The sequence below is a fragment of the Typopeltis vanoorti genome, chromosome 16 (assembly GCF_054136105.1).
Source record: "Typopeltis vanoorti isolate ZY-2024b chromosome 16, IOZ_Tvanoo_1.0, whole genome shotgun sequence".
Taxonomy (NCBI): domain Eukaryota; kingdom Metazoa; phylum Arthropoda; class Arachnida; order Uropygi; family Thelyphonidae; genus Typopeltis; species Typopeltis vanoorti.
This window is the reverse complement of record NC_143564.1, coordinates 36,039,788-36,065,115: the sequence shown is the minus strand read 5'-3', so window position 1 is coordinate 36,065,115 and position 25,328 is coordinate 36,039,788. Positions and strand designations below refer to the sequence as shown.

The 25,328-nt window shown below is 37.3% G+C and overlaps 1 protein-coding gene across 1 annotated transcript in view; it reads left to right on the top strand.

The window, feature by feature from the left end:
• Positions 1-25,328, top strand: part of LOC150097950 (uncharacterized) — a 357,533-nt gene that overhangs the window by 187,650 nt on the left and 144,555 nt on the right. The window contains exons 14-15 of the mRNA XM_090406633.1: positions 3,760-3,812; positions 13,861-13,907. Coding sequence (XP_090262759.1) covers positions 3,760-3,812; positions 13,861-13,907 — 100 coding nt within the window. The remainder of the gene's footprint in view (positions 1-3,759; positions 3,813-13,860; positions 13,908-25,328) is intronic.

Sequence of the window (25,328 nt, the reverse complement as noted above, 5' to 3'; positions counted from 1 at the left end):
GGAGGAGAAATGACTGTGGAAGAATGATATTGTGGGATAAAAATGGGAATAGAGTGACTGATGCAGAGGACATAGTGGAATTGTTCAATGACCACTTTATTGGAGTATTTCATCCTGGAGGAGTCAGTTTTAATGCTAGAGGGATAGGGCCGGTTCAAAGTTTAGAGGTACAGGAGGAGAGTGTTTCAGATATTGAGTACTCTGGATGTCAGTAAATCTGTGGGACTGGATGGTATTTCACCCCGAGTTTTTAGAGAATGTGCAAGGGAACTGACAGTGCCTTTTAACCTGGCTTTTCAATGAAAGTCTGGCTTCGGCAAAGGTGCCGAGGGAATGGAAGGAAAGTAAGATAGTGCCATTGCATAAGGGTTGTAACAGACTGGAAGTGTCTAATTACAGACCAGTCTGTGTGTCATCAGTAGTTAAGATCTTGGAGAAAGTAGTGAGGGACCATATACAGCACTGGGCAGATGAGGGTAAATGTTCTCTGTGAGAGTCGACATGAACTTGTGAAAGGGCACTCTTGTTTTAGCGATATGCTAGCATTTTATTATAAAGTTACAAGAACATTAGATGAGGGAAAGGCATATACTGCAATTTTCTTAGACTTAGCAAAGGCATTTGACAGGGTGCCACATGATAAGCTGATATTTAAGTTGCAGCACATAGATCAGGATGTCAGATTGGTCAACTGATTTCAGGATTGGCTGTCTGATAGGTATCAGATAGTTGTGTATGGTGGAACAGTTTCAAGGAGACAGAAGATTACAAGTGCGGTCCCACAGGGCTCAGTACTAGGACCTATATTGTTTAACTTTTATATCAATGACATTGCCAGTGGGATTGCAAGGGGATATTCAGTTGTTTGCAGATGATGCGAAGCTGGGAAGGATTATTAGTAATAGTGCAGATGTGGTAGCCCTGCAAGAGGATTTAAATAAGCTAGATAGATGGGCAAATGAATGGGGATGTCGATTTAATGCAGCAAAATGTAAGGTCTTGAGGTTTGGGAAACATCGATGGGATGCTGCATACTCTATTGGGAGGAGTTATACTGGAGGAAGTTGGGAGACAAGAGATCTGGGGTTGATGATTGATAGAAACCTGAAGTTTAGAGGACATATTGCAAAGGTAGTGAAGGTAACACAGAGGATTTCTGCAATTATGAGAAGGACACTGACCTGCAGAGATAAGAGGGTTATCATTCCATTATTAGTCTCTGATCAGACCACACTTGGATTATTGTTCATCAATAATCTGTACAAGGATAGTTATGAGAATTGGCTGAGAGAATGTGGACTGCAGAGTTTGGCGGATAGGAGAGGTGATGTGATTGAGACTTTTAAACTGTTGAGCGGTGGTTACAGGGTTGACACTGGGGAGTTCTTTCACTTGGTTGAACGGCAGGAAGGAGTGATGACAAGAGGTCATCCCTGGAAGTTACGAAAGGAAACTGTGAGCAAGAGGGTGAGGAGTGGTTTCTTTGCATGGAGGGTGGTTGAGCCGCGGAATGGATTGCCTGATGGAGTGGTGAGGGCGAGAACAGTCAGTGAGTTTAAGGAGTGGTATCATAGACTGTTGTGTTTCTTAGGGGGGAACCTCCGCTCGATGAGTCTTGACAGACTTTGTTCTTAGGAAGGACCTACCACGATGAGTCTTTTGATTCCATCGAGGCCTGAATAATAATAATAATTTTAATTCTTGTTTGTTTATTGCCCAAATTTTACTGCCATGTAATAATGTGGACACTGATTTAACAGAAGTGGAGGAGATGAGAGTTCTATGAGTGATGATGCACAAGGGCCTGAAATTCAGGGACCACATTGCACAAGTTGTGAAGACATCGCATCGAATAATGGTAATGATGCAGAGAACCCTGACATGCAGAAATAGAGATTATGATTCAATTGCATAAGGCCTTCATCAGGCCCGATATGGATTATTGTGCACATATTTGGTCACTGGATTTGAATGGTGATGAAGATATGTCGGAAAGGGTACAGAGAAGATTCACAAAGGTAGTTAGTGGTCTTTGGAATGTGAAGTAAAAGGACAGATTGAGAGAATGCAAGTTGCAGAGCCTTGTGAATAGGAGGAAGGGGGGGGGATATGATTGAGACATATAAGCTTGTCAGGGTTATGAGGTAGACATGGAAGAGAATTTTCATAGAATGGGAGAGGGGAGTAGAACAATAGGCCATTGCTGGAAATGGAAACTGTATAAGGGGGGGTGTAGCAAAGGAGTGAAAAGCAGGTTCTTTGCATCAAGAGTGGTTGGTGAGTGGAATGCATTGCCTGAGTGTGTTGTGGATGTGGACACGTTGAATCAGTTTACGATGCAGTTGGATGAGCATTGTATGCAATAATGAGTACCCCTCACAACGAGTCTGACTCCATGGAGGTCAAATGTTACTAATAATTTATATTTTCAAGTATGTTTCTTTTTGTACTATATATGAATTGAGTGTTCTATTTATCAGGCCTATAATCTGTAAAAAAAAAAAAAAAAAAAAAAAAAAAAAAAAAAAAAAATTGAAAATTTTAACTCCTTCATGTGATGTTTCGCATCCAAAATAACAAAGTATTTCTGTTCGATTATTTTATTATTAATAATCATTTTACTTCTAACTGCAGTTGAAAGTTTATTTTTCACTTGGTTAGAGTATAATAAATTTAGTTTAATCCTTTATCCAAGTGTGAGCAAACAAAGTTTGTACCTGAAAGTATCTTCAGCACTGGGGTAAGGTGGTACAACACCAGGACACTCCTTGCAAAGGTGGAGCAAGCTACCAACACTCCTAACTCAGTATCTCCCATAATGCAAAACACATCTCCTTGCGGATATGTCTAATGTTATGCATTAAGGGAAGGGCCACAACCCAGACTAGTTTAGACCTTTATTGAGGTCTCTTCAGTGGGGGCCAGGCCCAAGTGGAGATACCAGCCAGAAGCATTAGCAGGTCATTTCTACCTATAGGAGTTGCCAAATGGTGTGCCACCCTTTTTTTAATAAATTACTCTGGATTTAGAGAAAGATGTTGAAAGTTTATTTTTCACTTGGTTAGAGTATAATAAATTTAGATTAATCCTTTATCAAAGTGTGAGCAAACAAAGTTTGCACCTGAAGGTATCTTCAGGACTGTGGTAGCTTGCTCCACCTTTGCAAGGAGTGCTCTAGTGTTGTACCACCTTACCCCAGTCCTGAAAATACTTTCAGGTGCAAACTTTGTTTGCTCACACTTGGATAAAGGATTAAACTAAATTTATTATACTTCTAACTGCAGTTTGTCTTCTTAGGGGCTCACATTGGTGAGTATGGGCATGGCAAACCTGAGACGCCCAAGCTAGACCTGATCTGACTTCCTACAATATACACTTGGTATATCATATTTGTAGACTGGTCTTCTACTCTTTCCTCTCAAACTGTAGTTACCACTATCTACTAAAATAGCAAGCCTGCTTGCCTTAAGGTGGCATCCCCACCACTACGATAACTATCGTCATGCTAGTAACTTGACATTGTGAAACACATGCTACTTTCAAGTCGCAACAAAATCCAAACTTGACAGAAATCTTAGTAATAACATTCAGCATGCATCTCCATGATTCTTTGAATTATGGAGATGCATGCTGTGAAACTCATCATTAACACCAATTACTTGACTAGTAATTGGTGTTAATGATGAGTTTCAAATGAGACCTTTATTTTAGTTATTAGCAAATTTGCATTGTTATTTATCCTTAACGTTTATTTTCCAGTAGTCACAAAAGTGAAATCAAAGCACAAGTTTCAAAAACGGGGACAAGTAAAGGTGAGAATTTTTTATATCTGAAAACGTAATATGGTCAAAAATTTATTAAAACTATACTTCAATTAGAATATTAAGGTTAGTGAAAGCAGTCCATTTGAGCATTCCAATTACATTGCCTGAAATAGACTGCTTTCCTACCATCCACTTTATCCATAATAATTGGGAATGGGAAGTAATGGACATGAGGGATTTCAACTATGAAAACAGATTGCAAGGAAAGAATATAAGAGCTTGAAGGAAATAGAATACATGCAGCTTCTAAGGAATAATTACCTGAGCCAGCAAGTAATAAAAGGTACCAGGGGATGAGAACACTAGATCTGATATTTGCATCAGAGGATTTATCTGTAACCAAGGTTATGTAGACTTGATCCAGGAAGCAGCTAAATGTGTAGTTTTGGGTTAAGGGATTTATGTGGAATTACAGCTGCTGATTACAACACTCCAAGCTTGGAGAAGTCTGAATTTGTGCAAGTTACAAACTACAGGAATTAGTTCATAATGTGCGGGTGAAATGATAAAGATGTTTGGAAGGAAATACTTGGTCAGAAAGATAAATGAAGTGGAACTAAATGGATGAGCAGTGTCATTAAGTGTGTGCTACAAAAATTAGTTCATATAAAGATTGAATTCCAAGAGAGAAGTAATCATTGAGCACAATAGTAGTACAAAGCACAAGCTAGAAGAGTAACAGTATGCAAAGAAGGCACTCTGTATTCTCATTCTGCTTTGGTTTCAGTATGTGACATGTATGAACAAATTGTGGAATAGTTTTGAATGCTGATGGTTGGGAAGAGAATGAAGCAGATCAAATTATTTGAATTACTTGGATGATAATACTTCTTCAAAGTGATCAATAAATAGAGATCCCACAGTAACAGGAGCTATTCTGGAAATAGAATCTAGATGAGCAAGAGGTCATTCAGGAGATGAATAATAGGATTGCTTCAAGGGTCAAAGCCAAATAACTAGAAGGAGAATCCATATCACCTTTCAGGAATGCAGAGAACCAACTGGGGCTTCTTACCTAATGTTCAATCCTCATCTTCACGTGGTGCATCCTGTTAATAGGCATCTACTGGGTACTGAACGAACAAGATGGGCTGGCAATTTGTGATATTTAGCCGACCAAATTGTACTCTGTTAGCATTATACCTGATTACTGCATATGATGGTACAACATAGATTCCATGCCAGCTGGGGCCGTTGCCCAGTTAAACAATGCCCCCCCCCCTGCTGTTTTCATAGGGGAAATCAGAGCAAACGGTGAAGAGTCAACTACTGGAACAAGCTTCATCTCAACATCTAGAAGAAGAATAAACCCAACATCAGAAGAACTAAAGATAGAAACCATCAATTAAGGAAATTTAATGGAAAGGAAATCAAACTTGCAGAAGAATTGTAAATATACCATGTGGACATAATTGCTATTACTGAGAGAGAGAGAGATGGGTGAGATCTTACTAAATTGCTATAGGATATTATATTCAGGCAATAATGATCATGGAAAGGAAGGAGCAGCAATAGCATTCAGTGCTAAAGATGGAGATAAACTTCTTGATTGGAAGACAGTTTCAAATAGTTGTGGGAAAATTTCAAAATGAAGACATGGACAATGAAATTATTTTTGTCTATAGTCTCCCAGAAGATTCTTCTATGGAAAAAGTGGAGGAATTTTTCAAGTCATTTGAACAGGCAATTGACATTTTAAAAAAAGGAAAAAGTAGTGCTTGGAGATCTGAACAGCAGACTAGGAAATGAATCCCACCAGGCATATAGGAACATTTTGGGAAAATTTGGAGAGAAGGGCAAAGCTAATGAGTACTTATTGGGCTTCTGCTCAGGACATGGACTATTCATTACTAACAGCATCTTTCAACGCAAATATGTGGACAAGTTCACATGGAGAGAAGACACAAGAAATAAGAAAAGCCTCATTGACTACGTCATTGTTGATTAGTGATAGCTCCATGATCATTCAGGATACAAGAGTGTACAGAGGATTTGAAATTGAAAGTTACCATTATTTCAGTGCTAAGCAGGATAAAAATGGATATATATTGAAAAGAACAGTATATGTAAAAAAGTTTTAAAAAGAATTAAAGTTGAACATCTTTCTTATTCTTATTATTCAGGCCTCCATGGAGTCAAAAGACTCATCATGGGAGGTACTTTCTAAGAAACACAAGTCTATCAAGACTCATCAAAGGAGGTTCCCTCCTAGGAAACACAAAGTCTATCCTACCACTCTTTAAACTCATTGATCGTCCTCGCTCCCACCACTCCATTAGGCAGTGCATTCTATGGTTCAACCACCCTCCATGCAAAGAAACCACTCCTTACCCTCTTGCTCACAGTTTCCTTTCGTAACTTCCAGGGATGGCCTCTTGTCATTACTCTTTCCCACTGTTCAACCAAGCGAAAGAACTCCCCAGTGTAAACCCTGTAACTGCCTCTCAACAGTTTAAAAGTCTCAATCATATCACCTCTCCTTCTATCCACCAAACTCTGCAGTCCACATTTCCTCAGCCGATCCTCATAACTATCCTTGTACAGTCCTGAAACCATCTTTGTCATCTGTCTTTGTATCCTTTCCACAGTTAATTTATCCCCTTCAAATCCTGGGGACAAAGTCTGAGAACAATAGTCCAAGTGTGGTCTGATCAGAGACTTATACAACGGAATTATAACCCTCTTATCTCTGCAGGTCAGTGTCCTTCTCATAATTGCAGCAATCTTCTGTGTTATTTTTACCACCTTTGCAATATGTCCCCTAAACTTCAGGTTTCTATCAATCATCAACCCCAGATCTCTTGTCTCCCCTACTTCCTCCAGTATAACTCCTCCCATAGAGTATGCAGCATCCCATCGATGTTTCCCAAACCTCAAGACCTTACATTTTGCTGCATTAAACTGACACCCCCATTCATTCATTTGCCCATCTATCTAGCTTATTTAAATCCTCTTGCAGGGCTACCACATCTGCACTATTACTAATAATCCTTCCCAGCTTCGCATCATCTGCAAACAACTGGATATCCCCTTGCAATCCCACTGGCAATGTCATTGATATAAAGGTTAAACAATATAGGTCTTAGTACTGAGCCCTGTGGGACCCCACTTGTAACCTTCTGTCTCCTTGAAACTGCTCCACCATACACAACTCTGATACCTATCAGAGCCAATCCTGAATCCAGTTGACCAATCTGCCATCCAGACCCGTATGCTACAACTTAAATATCAGCTTATCATGTGACACCCTGTCAAATGCCTTCTCTAAGTCTAAGAAAATTGCAGTATATGCCTTTCCCTCATCTAATGTTCTTCTAACTTTATTATAAAAGGCTGGCATATTGCTAAAACAAGAGTGCCCTTTCATAAATCCATGTTGACTCTCACAGATAACATTACCCTCATCTGCCCAATGCTGTATAATCTCCCTCTCTACTTTCTCCAAGATCTTAACAACTACTGATGACACACACAGACTGGCCTGTAATTAGACACTTCTAGTCTGTTACCACCCTTATGCATTATCTTACCTTCCTTCCATTTCCTGGGCACCTTTGCCAAAGCCAGGCTTTCTATGAAAAGCCAGGTTAAAGGCACTGTCAGTTCCCTTGCACATTCTCTCAAAACTCGGTGAAATACCATCTAGTCCCACAGCTTTACTGACATCCAGAGTACTCAGTATCTGAAACACACTCTTCTCCTGTACTTCTAAACCTCAAACCAGCCCTATCCCTCTAGCATTAAAACTGACTTCTCTAGGATGAAATACTCCAATAAAGTGTTCATTGAACAATTCCACTATATCCTCTGCATCAGTCACTCTATTCCCATTTTTATCCCACAATATCATACTTCCACAGTCATTTCTCCTCCTACTGGCCACATAGCTAAAAAAATTCCCTAGGATTTTCTTTGGATCTTAGGGCCAATCTCCTCTCATATTCCTGTTTCGCTTTCCTTACCACACTAGTCACTCTTCTGGCCTGTGTCTTATATTCCTCATACATGCTCTCTTCACCTGTCTCCTTATATCTCTTCCATAGCCTCTTTTTCGCATGCAATTCCTGTTTAATATTGTTTGTCATCCACTTTACTCCAAATTGTGTCCTGTTCTTACTCGTGGTATACAACTTACCATTGCTGCTAACAAATATTCTTTCACAATTTCCCACTCGCTAATGATATCCAGGTCTTCCATTATACAAGCATTATTGAAGAAAAATTAAATTGAAAACAGTAACCAAACCTTAATCTGTGGCAAATGCAGAAGACGTATATCGATTCAGCTAGAGAGAGATGTGAACTTGTCTGCAAGAATAGAAAAATAAAACCATGGTGGACACAAGAAGTTAATGAAACAGTCCTGGAAAAGAAAGTATACCAAAAGTTCCTAGCAAATAAGTCAGCAGATGCCCTAAAAGAATACAGAGAAAATAAGAGATTATGTATAAAAGTAGCTGAACAAGTCATGGGGAGACTTTGGTAAGAATACAGAAAATAAATATCAGGAAGGTGACAAAATGTTCTGGAGGCTATTGAAGTAGCTTAGAAATGGAGGAAAGAGTACTGTAAAAGGGATCAACGATGATAAAGATGACATGAAAACTTGAAGATAAGGATATCCTAGATCTTTGGAGTAATGAATTTGAAACTGTTAAACTAACCAAGCAGTAACAGGACAATACTAGAAAATTTTCAAGATAAATGCCAAGAGGAGTATCTATCAATACTTAAAGTAGAAAAAGCTGTCAAAACCTTGAAATATTACCCAAACCCCCATGGAGTCAGTCTCATCTAGGAGGTCCTTTTATCAAACACACAGCTCATCATACCATGCTTTAAACACACTCAAATTCTCTGCAGACACCACACTCTCAGGCAAGGCATTCTAATCATTCACAACTCTGCATGAAAAAACCGTGCTTTTCACACCCTCCTTATACAGTTTCCAGGGATTACCTCTGGTTCTCCCCTGATCTACTGTCTTCTGTAGAACCTCTTCATATGAAAAGGCAGCTGGAGTAGAATATCAGAAATACTTGAGTATGGAGGTATAAAAGTTTTGCAGTAGCCACACTGCATAATTCAGATGGCCTGGTCAGAAGGTTAAATTTCTAATAATTGGAGAGAGGTCTCATATGACCCATCTATATTTTAAAAAAAAAAAAAAAAAGAGAGTTAGATAAATTTCTCTACTAAGTGTTCCAGGTAAGATTTATGCAAACATACTTGAAAATAGGTTTAGAAAGATTGCAGGTGAGAAACTTGGAGAACAATAAACTGGGTTCAGGCCAAATAGATAGTCAAGATCAGATTTTCACTTAAAGACAAACAGTTGAGAATATGACAGAATTTGAATATGACAAGGATCTGTACTTCAGTTTTGTAGATGTGGAAAAGCCATACGACAAGATGCCCTGAGAAAAGCTTTTGAAAACACTACAATTATATATGGGATGAGTGGAACATTATATAGAGCAATACATTGTCTATATTAAATTGTCAGTGAGCAGTTAGAATTGAAGAAAGAAATATAGGAAGATGATTTGTAAAATCAGGGATAAGACAAGGATGCACTTTATTTACACTCTCACTCATCTATATAGATCACATTATGAAAGAAAGTGTTATCAAGCCTGATATTAGAATTGTAGATATCAAAATTAGATCTTTGCTTTATACATAGAATGTTGTACTCCTAAACACATCTGGTGCAAGTCTCCAGGATTCACCAAGTAAATTGGATAATAGCTGTAAGAAATTTGTCATAAAATTTAGCAATAAAATGACCAAAACTATGAAAATAGGTAGCAGCATAGAAAGCTTCAGCTGCATTCTGAATGGTATCTTATAGAAGAAGAAAAATATTTCAGCTATTTAGGCACAGTTTTTAGTGAAGATGATAGGTTAAATCTGGAAATAGACAACAGAATAAGCAAAGCTGGTATGTTGGGTAGCCAGCTGAGGAAATCTATATGGAATAAGAGAGAAGTTGATTAATCAGTATCTCAGGTATCATTATCAAATTTTCTATTGCAGTCTTAGTACCTGCCTTACACAAAGGATTTGTTTTGCACCTCTGTCCACTGCCTTGGGAGTCTGCCAAGAAATTTGGGTTTTTCATCCAACAAAATAGGTAAACTGGCCATTAGAACACATGCAATTAATAGACTTAATGCACTTGTCCAATAGCCTTGTGTTCCTTTGGCTGTAAATCCATATCAACAACCAGCCAGAGCTGGGACTTGAACTTAGGATCCTAGTCAGAGGCATTGCCAGTTCCCTTGCACATTCTCAACATTTAAGCTGATCAATCTAATCCCACAGTCGTATTTACCTTGTAATTCTGCAATGTTCTATGAACCTCTAATTCATCCACCTCTGTTTCCACATCAGTCTGTCACATATGTCAAAGCTGTAACCTCCCTTGGATGATGTTCTTGCAAAGTGGTCACCCAGTAACTGAACTATTTTATCTGCTTTTGTCAGCTCTCACCACCATCAGCAATCACTGTCCTTCCACAGTGATTCTTCCAATTACTTGCCATGTAACGAAAGAACTCTTTAGGATTTATTTTTGCTTGTTCAGCCAAAGCCTAAAGGATTTCTCCTTCCTCACCATACTAGTCGCCTTTCATCACCTTTCTCAGAGGCAGACTTAGGCATGGGCTTTATGGGCTACAGCCCAGGGCCCTATTCAAAGGGTCCCCTTCGCGGTCAAAAAAATAAAAACAATTACAAATTTAAGAAAATATAAATTACGCAAAATTTTTTCGTACCTAGGTAATGTTAAAATCGTTAATTTGCAACATTATTGGATTTGAATTAAATATCAATGTTTTAAATGACAGTAAATAGTAAATATGGCTCTGTCTTTTTTCGCTTGACCTATTATAATTACATAATAGTAAAATAGAGGGGGTTGATAAAACATCAAGAAACTCTTGAAGGGGTCGACGGTCAAAGAAGTTTGGTGACCCCTGATCTAACAGCTTGTTGTCATGTGGCCATCTATCAAAAGTTTAAAAGTTTCAATCATATCACCTCTCCTTCTATCCACCAAACTCTGCAGTCCACATTCTCTCAGCTGATTATATAGCTTTATATCAATGACCTAGCCAGTGGATTGCAGGGGGATATTCAGTTGTTTGCGGATGATGCGAAGCTGGGAAGGATTATTAGTAATAGTGCAGATGTGGTAGCCCTGCAAGAGGATTTAAATAAGCTAGATAGATGGGCAAATAAATCGGGGTGTCAGTTTAATGCAGCAAAATGTAAGGTCTTGAGGTTTGGGAAACATCGATGGGATACTGCGTACTCTATGGGAGGAGTTATACTGGAGGAAGTAGGGGAGACGAGATCTGGGGTTGATGATTGATAGAAACCTGAAGTTTAGGGGACATATTGCAAAGGTGGTGAAGGTAACACAGAGGATTGCTGCTATTATGAGAAGGACACAGACCTGCAGAGATAAGAGGGTTATCATTCCGTTGTATAAGTCTCTGATCAGACCACACTTGGACTATTGTTCTCAGATTTGGTCCCCAGGATTTGAAGAGGATAAATTAACTGTGGAAAGGATACAAAGATGGATGACAAAAATGGTTTCGGGACTGTACAAGGATAGTTATGAGGATCGGCTGAGAGAATGTGGACTGCAGAGTTTGGTGGATAGAAGGAGAGGTGATATGATTGAGACTTTTAAACTATTGAGAGGTGGTTACAGGGTTGACACTGGGAAGTTCTTTCGCTTGGTTGAACAGCAGGAAGGAGTGATGACAAAAGGCCATCCTTGGAAATTACGAAAGGAAACTGTGAGCAAGAGGGTAAGGAGTGGTTTCTTTGTGTGGAGGGTGGTTGAGCCGTGGAATGCATTGCCTGATGGAGTGGTGGGAGCGAGAACAGTCAGTGAGTTTAAAGAGTGGTATGATAGACTTTGTGTTTCTCAGGGGGGGACCTCCCCTCGATGAGTCTTGACAGACTTTGTCTTAGGAAGGACCTCCCTCGATGAGTCTTTTGACTCCTTGGAGGCCTGAATAATAATAATAAATAATAAAAAGCTTTTGCAAATTCTAAGTATACCACTGTAGATGCATTTTTCTTATCCAAGACATTTGTCACCTTGTTTATAGTACAAACCCATGCTGATGATCGTGGAGAATGCTGCTATCAACCCATTTCTGTATCCTATTTCTCACTAATTCTCTAGTACCTTCACAACAGACCAGTCTATAATTTGTAGCCACAGCCTTATCACCACCTGTATGCACAGTGGAACAATTTTACTTTCTTTCCACTTCCTTGAAACCCGTGCTGTTGTATGACTTATTAAACATGCATGTCAATGCTACTGCCAGTTTCCTGGAACATTTCCTTAAGATGCTTGGCGATATATCATCAAATCCTATCACCTTATTAACATCAAGGTTATTTATTTTCTCAAATATCTCTTCCTCACTCACAATTAAGCCATCCTCTCCTATGTCCTCTTGTCCTGATGAGGATGAAACACTCTTATAAATTGATCACTGAATACCTCAACAGTGTCTTCTGTGGTAGTTACCATTCAACCATTTTCATCCATTAATATCTTACCATAATCATTCTTCTTTCTACTTGCAAATATCTTAAAAAAAAATCAAATTTTCTTCACCTGATTTGTTAATTTCTGCTCGTATTGCACTCCTTTCTGAGTCACTTTCCCTGCTTGTTCTTCATGCAACTGATTACCATTATTCATCTTGTACTGCCTCCAAAGTGCCTTCTTCCAGATTTCATGCTTAAGCTGCTCATTCATTTATTTTACACCTACCTTATTCAGCCTTTTGATCTTTGAATACATTCACACATTGATGCTGTTATGTATTTCTTTGCCAGTTCCCAAGCAGCATTTATTTCAACTTATTGCCAGATCTTGGCCATACACAACTTGTTCCCCTATATTGCTATCTTTCACTCTTCTAAATCTCCTGATATTCACACCCTTACATTCTCCTTATGTCCATTTAAATTATTTGTCCCCACAACCATCACTAATTCTCTTGCTCATTTTCTCATGTCCAATCATGAATTATCTTGCTCATTCTCCCTCCTGGATTGCAGACCTTATGGACTCTCATTAACCAATCCACTAACAATGGAATTTCCATATGCTGGCTACTCATGAATTACTATGCCTATTTTAACCTTTTTCTTTCATTGTATTCTTTTGCACACTGCATTTGATTTCACTAAATATCTGATATCATTCTACATATTGCTCTTTTCATTTTGAATAAGTTTTTTATGAAATCCTTCATTCTGTCACTACCTTTCATTTGGCTGTGCCTTACTTCCATATTCTCATTTATATTTCCTTTTGCTCCCTTATCACTTTTGCTTCTACATTCTTGCATTCTTTGTCTCCCTCTCACTAGTTTTTGTTTCATTTCTTTGGTCTGTTTTGCATTCATTAATTTGTAGTCTAACAAAATATTGCACTTCCTACAAACCCATACTTTCATCTTTCTGTTCAGTATCTTCACAAACATATACCTATTAAACTCGCAGTATCGAATAATTTTTGAAAAATCTTCTACGTTAATAGCACTTGATTTTTGTGGCACTCTCCTAGTTCCACCAGTTGACACTTGTGTGGTTGAAACTATTCACATCTCACTGAATCTTCTACTTAATCCTCAATTATAACACACACCACTGGTACCATCTACCACTCGGCACCATTTTTTCTCATGACTGATTTGCCTAGTGCTATTAAAAATCAGATTAACCTCCCTACCTGTCGATGTGGATGAAATAGTGGCACCAAATTGCACTTCTTATCCATGTTATTCAATGGGTGTTAGAGCTTCGTATCCAGATTTAGCTGAACTTCTATAGACATCGTGGCCGGTTGGGGGGTTAAAAAACTGGCCCATCAATTAAGCTAAAACAATGTTGCTTGTTCATTGCTGAATGGTATCACTGTTATATGCATTTTCTTTTTTCTACGTATTCTTGTTACATTTATTAATTTCAGACTGTTAAAATCTTTTAGGAAAGTACCCATGATTCACAATCATTATGTTCTCCTAATAATGAAAGGTAAGTAGACAGTTGTATCTTTAATTATACTTTTTTATAAATACATGTGAACTAAACATTAAAAGTTGATAAAATAAAATGAAAAAATTTATGTGTGAATGTTTACAATAGCATAAATGAATGGATAAAAGATCATAATTTAATAAATGTTAAAGAATAGATTAAAAAAAAAACTTAGCTGGAAACCAAGTAAAGACCATTTTGCAGATGTTGTGGTAGTGGGAGCATGGACAGGTTGAGCTTGGTGCATTTACAAATACAAAACAATCTTAAAGCAAGAAAAAAAAAACTTAAAGATGTTTGGAAATAACTTAAATATAATGGTGTATGTGGAAAGATAGTGTAGCAGTTTGAAGAGCATAGAGATGAATGCCATGATAACTATGTGGTGTAAGATGGGTGTGACTATATGGAGCGAGTATGAGCAGTGACTTCAATAAATTTCGATGTGAGGGTCTGATAAACAAAATAAGGTGCATATATTCCTAACATATTTAAAAATAACAGGTGTAATTAACTCTATATTTAAACCAAACCTAGTTCAAAAACAAACCAGGCTAAAAGTATACAATACATTAGCCTTACCGGTTTTAATGTATGAAAGTGAAATCTGGACAATAAAACAAAAAGACAAACAAAGATTAACAACAGCAGAAATCAAGTTTTGAGAAAAACTGCAAAGTATACCCTATTTGATCACAAAAGAAACGAAGATATTATGAAAGAATTAAACCAAGAACCAGTAATAGAAAAAATTAAAAAATATAAACATAAATGGATGGAACACATTCAAAGAATGAAAACAGAAAGATTACCAAAACAAGCCTTAAAGTACAAGCCATTAGGTAAAAGAAAACCAGGACGTCCTCTTAAACGATTCAATGATGACTTCTAAGGCCGCAACAGGCCATGCTAAGCCTAAGTCCTTGATACATATGATGATGTTCCTAACAGGAACTTGCATACTATTTGCTTTATTATTCTATCTTTTTTCCAATCTGTACTTCTTGATTTCCCATTTGGATCAACTTTCTTTCGCTTGCCCAAGCAAAGAATGAATTTGTTTTGGTTTGGTTCTTAGGCAAAACTAAAGTTTTTAGATTTGCTGATTGTATAGAGAATGCAATTATGATTGAAGTATTGATGTTATGCAGGTATTGACTAGAAAGTAGACAAAGGATTTTAACCACTAATACATATGTGAAACTGTAAGGTCGGTGATGATAAAAGCTTTGTATAGATCTATCTGGATCACATGACCCTTGTGTTCCAGATCACTATCATAGAGCGAATGTCATTATACAGTGAATCACTGCCCTATTTATTCCACTTGTAGATGCATGTAATCATTTAATAACATTTTGAAGTTATGTGAGTAAATGATATAAGTAAAGCATTAATTTACATCAGTTATACAAACAAAAAAATAGAATAATTTTCACATATGTAAAAGTTGTACTGAATAGTTTGGTTTAAGAGAATAAGTCATCATCAAATTCCTGACATGTACCCTCAAGGGGTGTACAGGATATGATAGTACTACATGAAAAATTTACATCTACATACTATGAAAACTTTACATACAATTTTCCTCTAAATCAGTCTGTTACTTGTTAAGACTCCAACATTATCAGATCTTATATTTCTATCATCTAAGGCACTTTCTACCATATCGATCCACCTATATTTTGGTCTTCCTCTGGATCGTTTTCCTGCCAACCAGGCAGATAACATTTGTCTTGCTAATCTTTCCTCGTATATTCTGTTTAAGTGACCATACCACCTGAGATTAGCTCTGCTAATGCATTCCTGGATGCTGACAATATAAAGTTCTTTCCTAATATCCTCGCTTTTAATATGATATTGCCATTGATGCCATCTGTTCATGTCTATAATCTTTCTCAGGACTCTCATATCTACAGTCTCTAATCTTTGCTCAAGTGTTATACTTCTGACCCAGCTCTCAGATCCATAAGTTAAAATTGGTTTGAACACTGTCTTGTATACAGCTAATTTAATGTTCCGACTAATTTCTCTCTTATTCCATATGAATTTATTCAATTGACTTCCTACCATACCAGCTTTGTTGATTCTGTTGTCTATTTCTATATTTAATTTACCATCTTCAGTAAAAATCGTGCCTAAGTAGCTGAAATGTTTTACTTGTTCCACAGGTTCCCCGTTCACAACACGATTGACATTTTCAACAATTCTACTTATTTTCATTGTCTTTGATCTTTTTAATGCTGACCTTGATACCATATCTATTACAACAGTTACTCAATTTAGTCAGGGAATCCTGCAAACTTGCAGCGGATTTATTTAGAAGTATAACATCGTCTGCATGAAGCAAAGGGCTGACATTAACATCTTCAATTCTGATATCATGTTTAATACCACTTTCCTTCATAATGTGATCCATATAGATAATGAATAATGGAAGGGATAATGTACATCCTTGTCTCACACCAGATTTAAGATTAAACCATCTTCCTGTTCTTCCTTCAATTCTAACTGCTGACTTGCAACTCAAATAAAGACTAAGTATTGCTTGATATAATGCCCCATTGACCATATAACTGTAGCATATTGAATAGCTTCTCTCTTGACACCTTGTCATATGCCTTTTTCCAGATCGACAAAACTTAAATACAGATCTTTGTTATATTCCCATGCTTTCTCAACAATATGTCGTAAAGTGAAGATATGATCCTGACACCCTCTATTTGTCTGTCAGGTATCAAGTATACTTGCATAGATCTTCCCAGGAACACTCAGTAGGGAAATACCTCGGTAATTCTCACATTCAGTTTTATTTTCCTTTTTATATATGGATACTATTAGAGCTCTACTCCAATCATCAGGAATTTGTCCCTGTGTCCGGGCTTTCTGAACTATGCAGTGCAATCACTGTAAGACTTTTATACCACCATACTTCAGCATTTCTGGTCAAATATCTACTCCTGCTGCCTTTCCACATTTCAAGCCTTTGGCTTTTTCTACTTCAAGTATGGATATGTATTCCTGAATGCATGCCTGGTCAGTGTTTTTTACCACTGTGCTATCATAACTGCTTGTTTCTTTTAGCAGTTTTTCAAAGTAACTAATCTATACTTCAAGGATATCTTTTTTCTCCTTTTTTCGTGTCACCTTTGTCATCTCTAATCTTTTACAGCACTCTTTCCTCCATTTCTGAGCTTCAACAACCTCCAGAGTATCTTATCACCTTCTTGATATTTATTTTCTATGTTCTTGCCAAAGTCCTCCCATGAATTTTGTTTAGCTAGTTTTACACAGTGTTTAGCTTTCTTACGTTTGTCTGTGTATTCTCTAAGAGTACAAGCTGGCTTATTTCCCAGGAACTTTTGATATGCTTCCTTCTTTTCCTTCACTGCCTCTTTAACTTCCTGTGTCCACCATGGAGTTCTGATTTTTCTATCCTTGCAGACACCCTCACCACATGCCTCTTTGGCTGAATCAATCATGGTTTTCTTCAAGGCTTGCCACTGAATCTCTAAGGTTTGGATTCCTGTTCTTAAACTCTTTTTCTTCAATAATCTTTGTGTATTTTAGTCTACAGTTCACATCTGAGAGCTGCCCAACTTTCATTCGCTTTAAAACTTTCTTACGTGTTATTCTTTTCGATATGAAATTCAATTTTATCCTGCTCAAGACTAAATGGTGATCGCTTCCAATTTGAAATCCTCTGAACACTCTGGTGTCCTGGACCAGCGAGAAAACATCACTATCAAAAATAACATAGCCAATGAGACTTTTCTTATTCCTTGCTTCTTCTCTCCATGTGAATTTGTGGACATTTTTATATTGGAACATGGTGTTAGTAATAACCAGTCCATGTCCTGAGAAGAAATCCAACAGGTATTTGCCATTATTATTAGCTTTGCTCTTTTCTCCAAATTTTCCCAAAATATTTGTCTGACAATCATATCCTACTCTATTTAGATCCCCAACAAGGACCAACTTTTCCCTTTTCATTGTGTCAATTGCTTTTTCTAAAGCATCAAAAAATTCCTCCATTTCTACCTTAGTAGAACCTTATGTGGGACCATAGGCACAAATAGTCTCATTGTCCAATTCCCCATTCTGATATTTGCCCACATCACTCTACTTGAGACTGCCTGCCATTCGAGATGATTAGCTCGTATTTTGTGGTGAATGCTATGGCTACTCCTTCTTTTCCTTGATTGTCATTTCCTGAATATAACATATTGTATTTATTGCTCAGAAAGATCTCACCACTTTTTGTCTTTCCTGTTTCATTTACCCCTATTATGTCGATCTGGTACTTCTCTAATTCTTCAGCTCGCTCCATTTCTTTGCTATTCAGGCTTCTTTTGTTGATAGTCCCGATCTTTAACTCTGGTGATATTGAGTTAGGGTGTGCTTTCAGATTTGTTCCAGTAGTTGACTTTTCGCTGTTCGCCCTGGTTCCATGGGGAAAACAATGGGGCCCTTTTTTAATCGGGCAACGTCCCAGCCGGCATGAAATTTTTTAATGTTGTACCATCATTTTCTATATTGATTTAAGCCAATAAGGATACAATTTGGTCAGCTAAATCCCAAATTGCCAGCCCATCCTCGTTCATTCAGTATCCATGTAGTCTCTGGACAACCTCAGTTTTTGATACACCATAATTTTAATAATTTTATATCTTAGTATATAATGAGTTTAAGCTTCTCACTGGAAGCAACAGTACCCTTTGATTTTTATTTACCATTATTAACAATGGGATATTTTAACTACAGTAGTATAAATTGGAGAGATGAAGATGCATGTAGCAATTGGGGAATGGAATTTTTAGAATTCTTGAGGGACAAATGTCTTGGGCAACATGTAACAGAGGGAACAAGAGGTTCAAAAGTTTTGGATTTGTTTATGGCATCAGAAGAGTTGATAATAACTGAGATGCCATCTCTCCCACCAGTTGAAGAGAGTGACCATGTGGTTTTGACTTCTAAAATGAATAGACATGCAGGAGTGTCAAAGAGACGGGAACTTATGTGGAATTATAAAGCAGGTGATTTATAATAGTCTTAAACGTCAACTTCGGAAAGTTTAATGGAGGAGGAATTGGAAGGCCGGGATATCATTAGTGCGTGGGAAATTGTGAAAGAATATTTGTTAGCAGCAATGGTAAGTTGTATGCCATGAGTGAAGAAGATTACATAATTTGGAGTAAAGTGGATGACAAACAATATTAAACAGGAATTGCAAGCAAAAAAGAGGTTATGGAAGAGATATAAGGAGACAGGTGAAGAGAAGATGCATGAAGAATATAAGACACAGGCCAGAAGAGTGACTAGTGTGGTAAGGAAAGCGAAACTGGAATATGAGAGGAGATTGGCCCTAAGATCCAAAGAAAATCCTAGGGAATTTTTTAGCTATGTGGCCAGTAGGAGGAGAAATGACTGTGGAAGAATGATATTGAGGGATAAAAATGAGAATAGAGTGACTAATGCAGTGGACATAGTGGAATCGTTCAATGAACACTTTATTGGAGTATTTCATCCTAGAGGAGTCAGTTTTAATGCTAGAGGGATAGGTCAGGTTTGAGGTTTAGAGGTACAGGAGGAGACTGTGTTTCGGATACTGAGTACTCTGGATGTCAGAAAAGCTTTGAGATTGGATGGTATTTCACCACGAGTTTTGTATGTGCTAGGGAACCGACAGTGCTTTTAACCTGGCTTTTCATTGAAAGTCTAGCTGCGGGTAAGGTGCCCAGAGAATGGAAGGAAGGTAAGATAGTGCCATTGCATAAGAGTGGTAACAGACTGGAAGTGTCTAATTATATCCAATTTGTATGTCATCAGTAGTTAGTAAGATCTTGGAGAAAGTAGAGAGGGAGAGTATACAGCATTGGGCAGATGAGGGTAATGTTATCTGTGAGAGTCGTCATGGATTTGTGAAAGGGTGCTTTTGTTTTAGCAATATGCTAGCCTTTTATAATAAAGTTACAAGAACATTAGATGAGGGAAAGGCATATGCTGCAATTTTCGTAGACTTAGCGAAGGCATTTGACAGGGTGCCACATGATAAGCTGATATTTAAGTTGCAGCAGATGGGTTTAGATGTCAGATTGGTCAACTGGATTCGGGATTGGCTGTCCGATAGGTAACAGAGTTGTGTATGGTAGGGCAGTTTCAAGGGGGATCTCACAGGGCTCAGTGCTGGGAACTATATTGTTTAACCTTTATATCAATGACATTGTCAGTAGGTTGCAGAGGGATGTTCAGTTGTTTGCTGATGAAGCATAGCTGGCAAGGATTATTAGTAATAGTGCAGATGTGGCAGCCCTGCAAGAGGATTTGAATAAGCTAGATAGATGCCCAAATGAATGGGGATGTCGGTTTAATGCAGCAAAATGTAAGGTCTTGAGGTTTGGGAAACATCGACGGGACACTGCTTACTGGAGGAAGTAAGGGTGACGAGATCTGGGATTGATGATCGATAGAAACATGAAATTTAGAGGACATATTGCAAAGGTGGTAAAAGTAACACAGAGGATTGCTGTAATAATGGGAAGGATGCTGACCTACAGAGATAAAACAGTTAGCATTCCATTGTATAAGACCCTGATCAGACCACACTTGGACTATTGTTCTCAGATTTGGTCTCCAGGATTTGAATGGGATAAATTAACTGTGGAAAAGGTACAAAGGCAGATAACAAAGATGGTTTCTGGACTGTACAATGATAGTTATGAGGATCGGCTGAGGGAATGTGGACTGCAGAGTTTGGTGGATAGAAGGAGAGGTGATATGATTGAGACTTTTAAACTGTTGAGAGGTGGTGACAGGGTTGACACTGGGGTGTTCTTTCACTTGGTTGAACAGCAGGAAGGAGTGATGACAAGAGGCCATACCTGGAAGTTACAAAAGGAAACTGTGAGCAAGAGGGTGAGGAGTGGTTTCTTTGCATGCATGGTGGTTGAACCATGGAATGCATTGCCTGATGGAGTGGTGAGAGAGAGAACGGTCAATGAGTTCAAGGAGTGGTATGATAGACTTTGGGGGGACCTCCCCTCGATGAGTCTTGATAGACTTTGTGTTTCTTAGGAAGAACCTCCCACGACGAGCTTTTGACTCCATGGAGGCCTGAATAATAATAAAATTTTCAGTGACCTTTGAATCTCATTTTAATTCATTATTAGCTGTATTGAGTGTTACTAAGAAATGTGACTATAGTATTTGATGTGAAACTGTTCAGACTTGTTTATACCATGCTTGCATTCATTTCAAAAATCTGTTTAAAAAAAAAAAATCCTTAAGCGTTTTTTTTTTTAATTTCTGATCTGAATTCAGCACCTTCCTGAAATATTTAATTGCATAAATTTGTTAATTTATTACTCTTCTTTATTCAATTAATGATCTTTAGTTGGCAAGGTGTGAGTATAGTTCTTATTGCAGTGTAAAATAGGACTTCAGAACTAAAGATGAGTTAATTGGTTTATAGAGGTGTAAGCATTTCCCATTCCAAAATCTGATTGCTTCATCTTGTGTAACATGTGGAAGAGCCAGAAAATGTGTGCAGTTTTTCTTATATATATTCTGAGCAACTATATTTGCTTTATTATAATCTAAAACAACCTTTAAAGGATGTAATCCTTACCAATAATGTATATCACTTTCCTTTTGCAAAGTAACTAATGAAATTATTAATCTTGATACTATCATGCTTAGTTTTGCAAGATTAGTGGCTTTATATTCATGTTATTGCTTGCTTCCTCATTGATAAAGGCCTCTCATGCTTCCTTGAAGCATTCATTGTGAAGCCATTATCAATTTTCCCAGTGTTAATAAATATGATGGGCTCAAGAATTGAATAATTTGATTGTCAACATTAAAACTTAATACACCAACTCCACATCACTGAACTCCATCTCCAGCATAGTGAAGTGTCCAAGATTGCATCAAGATGTGCTGTTTAGATAGTTTGTCATTTTAATGCTCCACCTAGTGATCAATGTGTCTAGTGGTTCATTTGTTCGTATGTAGATAGTAAATGAATTTTATTGTCTACAATTGAAATCCCCATCCTTATTTGAAGGCCTAAAGTGGATTGAAAAAGTTTCTCTTTTTTCTTTGTTTTTTTCTCCCCTTTTATGATAGTCTTGTTTATCAGTTAGCTAATTATCTTGACAGTTGTTTAATCTACTAGCAATTTTTTTACAATTAACCAAATTTCATTTACTAAGATAGAAAGTAGTTATGTAAAACCACAATTTCTTGGAATTGTAATTTTCTTCAAATTGGTTTCTGTAATGAACTGCATTTGTTATATCTACTCTGCCTGTTTTCATGCTCCCCATACTCTTGTCATTAGGTCAGGCTCTAGACTTGTGTACTTTTATTGTTTAAAGCTGTAGCATGTTTCTGTTACCATCTCACTTATAAAATTGAGATACTGTTGGGAAAGTTTGACACGAAATATAGGTGATTCTGATGTTGATAATAAAGTTGAGAAAACCTTACTTTTCAAAAGTGAACCTTAGCATACACTGAATGTTATGAATAAGAATAGAATGCATAATGCATTCTATTCTCTATCATATGGATGATATACAATTGTATTAAGTATGAGAATATTAAATTAATTCTGGAGAGAGAATTAATCCAGTTCTCAGTCTAATCAAGCACTGTCTTGGACCTGAAAGGGCCCTTAAACTGTGTGAATTCGATTGATATATAGGCAGAGATATCAGCATGTGGGTATAACCTGTTGTAGAAAGATGATTTGGAGACGAGGTGGATGTTTAATATTGTGCTGAGTGAAGAGAAGAATATAGCATTAAAACGCAAGAATATTTTTGTTACGGGAAAGTTGTCCTCTCCTCTGACAACTTGTATTATTTTATAAGGATCCAAAAGGAATATCCCAAGCAGTTCTCTTATTTGGGTGAGGTGTGGTTATGTCTGACTACATTATTATAGATCTAATTAACAAGTATTGTTTTGATGCTAGTTGTCAGAATATTGTGCTCATGTTAATTTTCTTTCAATAAGACAAATATAGCAAATATAGTTTCTTTCAGTTTATCTGAATGTTTGAATTCTGCCTACAATGCAGAGTATATTTGTGAGTGGTCAGTCAGTATCTCATGGAGCTGGCAGGGTTTTTCTTCCTAGAAATGGAAGTTTCTCTTCCTGTAAAACAAGCAAAGTAACCAGAACAACACAAGCAGTTTACAGATGCAGTAACACCAACCTTAGTTACTTCAAGTTTTGATCCAAAACAGCCATGTATATTTCATTTGATACATTTTATTGACCATTCATAATGGTTAACAAGATCAAGACTACCAGATGAACTTAATTTGCTTCATGATCTTGGAAGTTTATAACTACTTTGTACTTGCTGTCCTTGATTATTCAGTGACCAGGATTATTTTTCATATCTTACTGGTTCTTGTGTTAGTTTATTACAGCTGAGGAGAATTTTAAATGAGAATGTTTGCAGATGCAAAGTTAGAGGTTTATGACGGTAAACTGCAACGTTATTGGAAGAGAATGATGTAGCTCTCCAGTGTATAAATTTGAAAGTCAAGAATGGCTGCTATATTGTCCATTGAGTTATAATGAAAGTAGGAGACAAACTCACTTTGAAGGTGAAGCAACAACTACCATTATGATAATGGTCATGTAGAATTAGAAGGTTATAGTTCCAGTGCACAAGGTCTTAATCAGGCCACATAGGATACCATAAACAGATCTGTTGACCTGGTTTTTCAAGGCAATTTTGGTTAAGGGGGGGGGGAATAGCCAGAGAATAGTAATATAGTACTCGGTCCGAAAATGTTGTGTATGAAGATAATGGAAATAGCCTTTTCCAAGTGGAAAGGAGAAAGGGTGGTATGATTGACATATACATTCTGCATCAGATGAACGTAACATTTTTTTGTAAGAAATGGATATGAAGTATAAGAATATGAATGGATATATTTGGAATTTTTAGGAAGAATGGGGGAAGAAAATTCTTCTGCTTGGGGAGTGGCAGGTGAACAGTAGGTACTACCTTGCATTGTTAATGCAGAAACAGTAAATGTTGGATAGTGAGCATGGCATGTCAGAGGACCTGCTATGACAGTACTATTCACCAGGTTTCAAGTCTTGGCATGTCTTCTCACTTATATTGGTTTGTTTAAATGCTAACTCCACCTGTAACATTCCAAGGTGTAACATATTTACTGTTTTAAATGGGCTAAGATCATGTAATCTTGAAACCTTGCTCTGGTGATCAAAATTATGGACCTCCACAGAGTCATAACTCACAATGGGGAAATCTGCTGTTGAATTGTCTTTCATATCACTCCTTTCTCATTCATTATATGAACTTCCACCAGACTCTCAGACATTGCATTCCTTCCTCTTGCCACTATGTGTAAAAGCTACTTCTTAACCTTCTTGCTCAACACTTTTGCTATTTCCAGAGATGACCAATTGTCTCTATTCACTCTTGATCTACTATATGAAAGAAAATCTTAATTACATCTCAGTGGCTAAAAGGTTTTGATCATATCACCCATTTCTCTTTTCTCTCCACTGAACTTTGTAGCCTGTATAATCTATATAACCAATGTTCTGCAGTCTCCAAAATATAACTATCTGCTTTACCTCTAAAAAGTTATTTCCAATCCTGGTGACCAGATTATACCAGTATAATCTCATCAAACTATACAAATAAGTACTGCTGCAATCTTCTGCATTCTCTTCACCTTTACAATATGATCCTTTGTATTTCTACTGCCATAACCTAAAGATTTCTTGTCTTCTGCAATTCTAGCATGGTTTCAATAGCAGACAGCTTCTCATCTGCAAATCCCAAATTTGAAAACTTTAGATATGTTAATCCAACATCAATATTCATTTGTCTGCCTTTCCATCTTATTCAGATTCTTCTGTTATTGATTCTATCTTCTGTTATTGATTCTATGTAACCTGTTAGTCTGAAAATGCTGTTTAATGTTGTAATAGCAGCATAGTACAATAATAACATGTTGGAGGCTTAATGGATTTTTTTACAACATTCAAAAAGAATTAAAATAGAATTTAATACTTCCTATATTTTGTCCTAGTCACTAGGACATCTACCGGGATTACAAAAACAATTAATGTAACATATACACAAATAACAAACAATACTAAGCCCAACCACGTGGGTGACACTAAAGTCCTATCTAGGTCGAGGGCCCCCAAAGACAGTAGTAGGTTGCCTGGAATGCAAAGTGGGAACTCTGGTGATGAGTGTTTCCCAAATCTTCGGAAGCTTAATGCAACCGTATTTATTGAGATTTGGTTGGTTTTTGAGAGCTGCTGCTGCTGCTTCTAAGAAAAGTCTCTCTTTCTTGAATTTGCTGTGGTGGAGCATGGTGGTTTTCTTCCATGATACCCTGTGGGTGGTGT